This window comes from Oncorhynchus clarkii, chromosome 6 (assembly GCF_045791955.1).
Source record: "Oncorhynchus clarkii lewisi isolate Uvic-CL-2024 chromosome 6, UVic_Ocla_1.0, whole genome shotgun sequence".
Lineage (NCBI taxonomy): Eukaryota > Metazoa > Chordata > Actinopteri > Salmoniformes > Salmonidae > Oncorhynchus > Oncorhynchus clarkii.
Window position 1 is genome coordinate 22,120,514 of NC_092152.1, and position 4,641 is coordinate 22,125,154.

The window sequence follows — 4,641 nt, forward strand, 5'->3', positions numbered from 1 at the left end:
AGAGACAGAGAGAGAGAGACAGAGAGAAGGAGAGAGAGAGAGATGCCCAAATGCCACTAAACCCCATCTGAAACATAACAACAAATTAAAGCAAATCAATCCAGGATCGCGTGATAAAAGTAGAAGGGCGAGGAGGTGAGTGGAGCGAGGCGGAATTGAATAATGAAAGAGGGGAAGTCTCTTAAAGCTTTATGACATTCCTGTGTCTGCGTGGGCGGACGTGGGTTGGGGGGTGGGAGCGGGGGGCCTCCAGGGTGGAGTGGCCTCTGATGTTCCATAGTGATCCCACAACCCCGCTTTCATTAGTGGCCAGCCCCATAAAAGGGCACCCAGACCATAGCACCTGATGGCAGCTCGCCCAGCACCAGCACTAGCCCCTGCTCCAGCCCCATCTTCTGCCCCAGCCCCATCTCCATCCTCTTCCCCAGCCCCATCCTCCGCCCTAGCCCCAGCCCCATCCCCATCCTCACCTAGCCCCATCCTCTGCTCTAATCCCAGCCCCATCCTCTGATCTAGCCCCATCCTCTGCCCAAGCCCCATCCTCTGCCCTAGCCCCATCCCCTGCTCCATCCTCTGCTCTAGCCCCAGCCCCATCCTCTGCTCTATCCCCAGCCCCATCCTCTGATCTAGCCCCATCCTCTGCCCAAGCCCCATCCTCTGCCCCATTCCCATCCCCTGCCCCATCCTCTGCTCTATCCCCAGCCCCATCCTCTGCTCTATCCCCAGCCCTATCCTCTGCTCTATCCCCAGCCCCATCCTCTGCCGTAGCCCCATCCCCTGCTCCATCCTCTGCTCTAGCGCCATCCTCTGCTCTATCCCCAGCCCCATCCTCTGCTCTATCCCCAGCCCCATCCTCTGCTCTAGCCCCAGCCCCATCCTCTACCCCAGCCCCATCCTCTGCTCTAGCCCCATCCCCTGCTCCATCCTCTGCTCTAGCCCCATCCTCTGCTCTATCCCCAGCCCCATCCTCTGCTCTATCCACAGCCCAATCCTCTGCTCTAGCCCCAGCCCCATCCTCTTCCCCAGCCCCATCCTCTGCTCTAGCCCCATCCCCATCCCCATCCTCACCTAGCCCCATCCTCTGCTCTATCCCCAGCCCCATCATCTGCTCTAGCCCCAGCCCCATCCTCTGCCACAGCTCCATCCTCTGCCGCAGCCCCATCCTCTGCTCTAGCCCCAGCCCCTTCCCCATCCTCTGCCCCAATTCTCACCCTCTTTCCCAGCCCCATCCTCTGCTCTATCCCCAGCCCCATCCTCTATCCCCAGCCCCATCCTCTGCTCTATCCCCAGCCCCATCCTCTAGCCCCAGCCCCATCCTCTTCCCCAGCCCCATCCTCTGCCCCAGCCCCATCCTCTGCTCTATCCCCAGCCCCTTCCCCAGCACCATCCTCTGCACCATCCTCTGCTCTATCCCCAGCCCCATCCTCTAACCCAGCCCCAGCCCCATCCTCTAACCCAGCCCCAGCCCAATCCTCTGCCCCAGCACCATCCTCTGCCCCAGCACCATCCTCTGCACCATCCTCTGCTCTATCCCCAACCCCATCCTCTAACCCAGCCCCAGCCCCATCCTCTGCCCCAGCCCAATCCTCTGCCTCAGCCCCATCCTCTGCCCCAGCACCATCCTCTGCACCATCCTCTGCTCTATCCCCAGCCCCATCCTCTAACCCAGCCCCAGCCCCATCCTCTAACCCAGCCCCAGCCCCATCCTCTGCCCCAGCACCATCCTCTGCCCCAGCACCATCCTCTGCCCCAGCACCATCCTCTGCCCCAGCCCCATCCTCTGCCCCAGCACCATCCTCTGCCCCAGCCCCATCCTCTAACCCAGCCCCAGCCCAATCCTCTGCCCCAGCCCCATCCTCTGCCCCAGCCCCATCCTCTGCCCCAGCCCCATCCTCTGCCCCAGCCCCATCCTCTGCCCCAGCCCCATCCTCTGCCCCAGCCCCATCCTCTGCCCCAGCACCATCCTCTTCCCCAGCCCCATCCTCTAACCCAGCCCCAGCCCAATCCTCTGCCCCAGCACCATCCTCTGCCCCAGCCCCATCCTCTGCCCCAGCCCCATCCTCTGCCTCAGCCCCATCCTCTGCCCCAGCCCCATCCTCTGCCCCAACCCCATCCTCTGCCCCAGCCCAATCCTCTGCCCCAGCACCATCCTCTGCCCCAGCCCCATCCTCTGCCCCAGCCCCATCCTCTGCCCCAGCCCCATCCTCTGCCCCAGCCCCATCCTCTGCCCCAGCCCCATCCTCTGCCCCAGCATCCTCCTCTGCACCATCCTCTGCTCTATTCCCAGCCCCAGTCCCAGCTCCAGCCTCTGCCTCAGCCCCATCCTCTAACCCAGCCCCAGCCCCCGCCTCTGCCTCAGCCCCATCCTCTAACCCAGCCCCAGCCCCAGCCTCTGCCTCAGCCCCATCCTCTGCCCCAGCACCATCCTCTGCACCATCCTCTGCTCTAGCCCCAGCCCCATCCTCTAACCCAGCCCCAGCTCCAGCCTCTGCCTCAGCCCCATCCTCTTCCTCAACCCCATCCTCTTCCCCAACCCCAGCCCCATCCTCAAACCCAGCCCCAGCCCCAGCCTCTGCCTCTGCCTCAGCCCCATCCTCTTCCTCAACCCCATCCTCTTCCCCAACCCCAGCCCCATCCTCCGACCCAGCCCCATCACCATCCTCTGCTCCAACCTCTGCTCTAGCCTGAGTCTTAGCCTCCGCCGACCAGGCCTTTAAGCCCCTCTCACTGCCTCCTGCCTCTACAGTGCCTCTGCCCCATATAACATCTGGTGAGTGGTGACACAAAACCTTGACTGTTTCAGCCCAGCCAGCCTCACTCATAAACAGGCTCTGGTCTAATGCAAGACAGAGGTGCCAGGCCAGCGCTGGCTTGTGTCTGAGTACATGGGGACAGTGTTAACTCAGGCTCTATTTCCGAATGGAAGAAATGACTGAGGGCTGGAATACAGAAAGGGGGTGTGGGTGCTTATTTACTCAGATCAGAGAAATCATCAAATAAATCGAACATCAAACAGGGTGAAGGACACAGCGAAGGCCTTATTACAGGTAACACTTAATGAGCCTATATATGTGGTCCAATGACAGAAGAGACCTTTACAGGTACCGCAGCAGGAGTCACTGGTATCCGGTTAGCAGCATGCTACAGCTCCCTCTAAGCTTCCCATTGGCAGTGCTCTCATCAAAACAATAATCCTGGGCTCTCTGTCTAAAACCAAACAATACATTGGAAGGAGAAATTGAACATTTTACCAAACAAAAAATGAATCAAAGAGAGGTCTCCCCCTGATGTCTATATTTAATTTAGAGCCGGGCAGTCAGGTAGCTGAGACACTCCTGGATCAAAGGTTGGCTCTGGCTGCTGCAGCTCCCAGACACTTAGCACCTTTTCACTGGCTTTGATCTGATCATTAAGGGGCTACTTCAGGAGCAGGTGGCACAGATACGCTGCTAAACCAACAGAGAGAGACGCACGGAGCGAAAAGTTCCCCTGAATACCGCAAGATACACAGCACTCAGAGGGGAGAGATGTCACAGAGAGGGAGTAGACCCCAGCCTGAGTACAGCTATAACATAAGGGAAGTGTAAAAAGCAGTGGCCACTCTGCTAAATGACGGAGCCAAGATGAAAGTCATAATGGGGTCTGAAAAGAGACGACTGATGGAGGATGTTGACCGCTGAGAGCCACAGCCTATACAGAAAAACAAGCTCCGCAATTACCAGTATACAGTACATAGAGAGGTATGAATGGGGGTGCTCTCTCTGTCCATTACTGTATGTGGAGTTGAATGGTGTGGTTCTCTGTGGATGTGGAGAGAAGAGAGAGAATGGGATCCTGTTGTTTTTTTCACGGGTGGAAGATCTGGGTGTAGATGAGTAGAGAGGGGGAGAGGGGGGAGAGTAGAGAATAGAGAGGGGTAGAGGAGGGAGAAGAAGGGTAGATAGGGGGAGAAGAGGGGTAAAGGGGAGGAGAGGAAGAAGAGGGCTAGAAGGAGAAGAAGAGGGGGAGGAAGTGGGGTAGAAGGGTGGAGGGGGGGAAGAGGGGTAGAGGGGGAGTAGAGGGGGAAGAAGAGGGGTAGAAGGGTGGAGGGGGGAAAAGAGGGTTAAAGAGGGAGAGTAGGGGGGTAGAGGGGAGGTGGAGACGGGGTTCTAGAGGTGGGGAGATGAGGTGAGGAGTAGAGGGGTAGAGGGGAGGTGGAGATGGGGTTCTATAGGTGGGGAGTAGAGGTGAGGAGTAGAGGGGTAGAGGGGAGGTGGAGACAGGGTTCTAGAGGTGGGGAGTAGAGGTGAGGAGTAGAGGGTAGAGGGGAGGTGGACACGGGGTTCTAGAGGTGGGGAGTCGAGGGGTAGAGGTTCTAGAGGTGGGGAGTCGAGGGGTAGAGGTTCTAGAGGTGGGGAGTCGAGGGGTAGATGTTCTAGAGGAGGGGAGTCGAGGGGTAGAGGTTCTAGAGGTGGGGAGTCGAGGGCTAGAAGTTCTAGAGGTGGCGAGTCGAGGGGTAGAGGTTCTAGAGGTGGGGAGTCGAGGGGTAGAGGTTCTAGATGTGGGGAGTCGAGGGGTAGAGGTTCTAGAGGTGGGGGTCGAGGGGTAGAGGTTCTAGAGGTGGGGAGTCGAGGGGTAGAGGTTCTAGAGGTGGGGAGTCGA

General features: G+C 59.0%; 1 protein-coding gene across 1 annotated transcript; it reads right to left on the reverse strand.

Annotated features, from left to right (window-relative positions):
* Window positions 1–1,280: 1,280 nt before the first annotated feature.
* On the reverse strand, window positions 1,281–2,822 carry LOC139412328 (fibroin heavy chain-like). Its single transcript, XM_071159163.1, has one exon. The coding sequence runs from the start codon at window positions 2,820–2,822 to the stop codon at window positions 1,281–1,283; it is 1,542 nt and encodes a 513-aa protein (XP_071015264.1).
* Window positions 2,823–4,641: the final 1,819 nt, after the last annotated feature.

Coding starts and splice junctions, on each gene's coding strand:
- LOC139412328 (XM_071159163.1), bottom strand. CDS start 2,822: ATGAGTGAGGCTGGCTGGGCTGAAACAGTCAAGGTTTTGTGTCACCAC.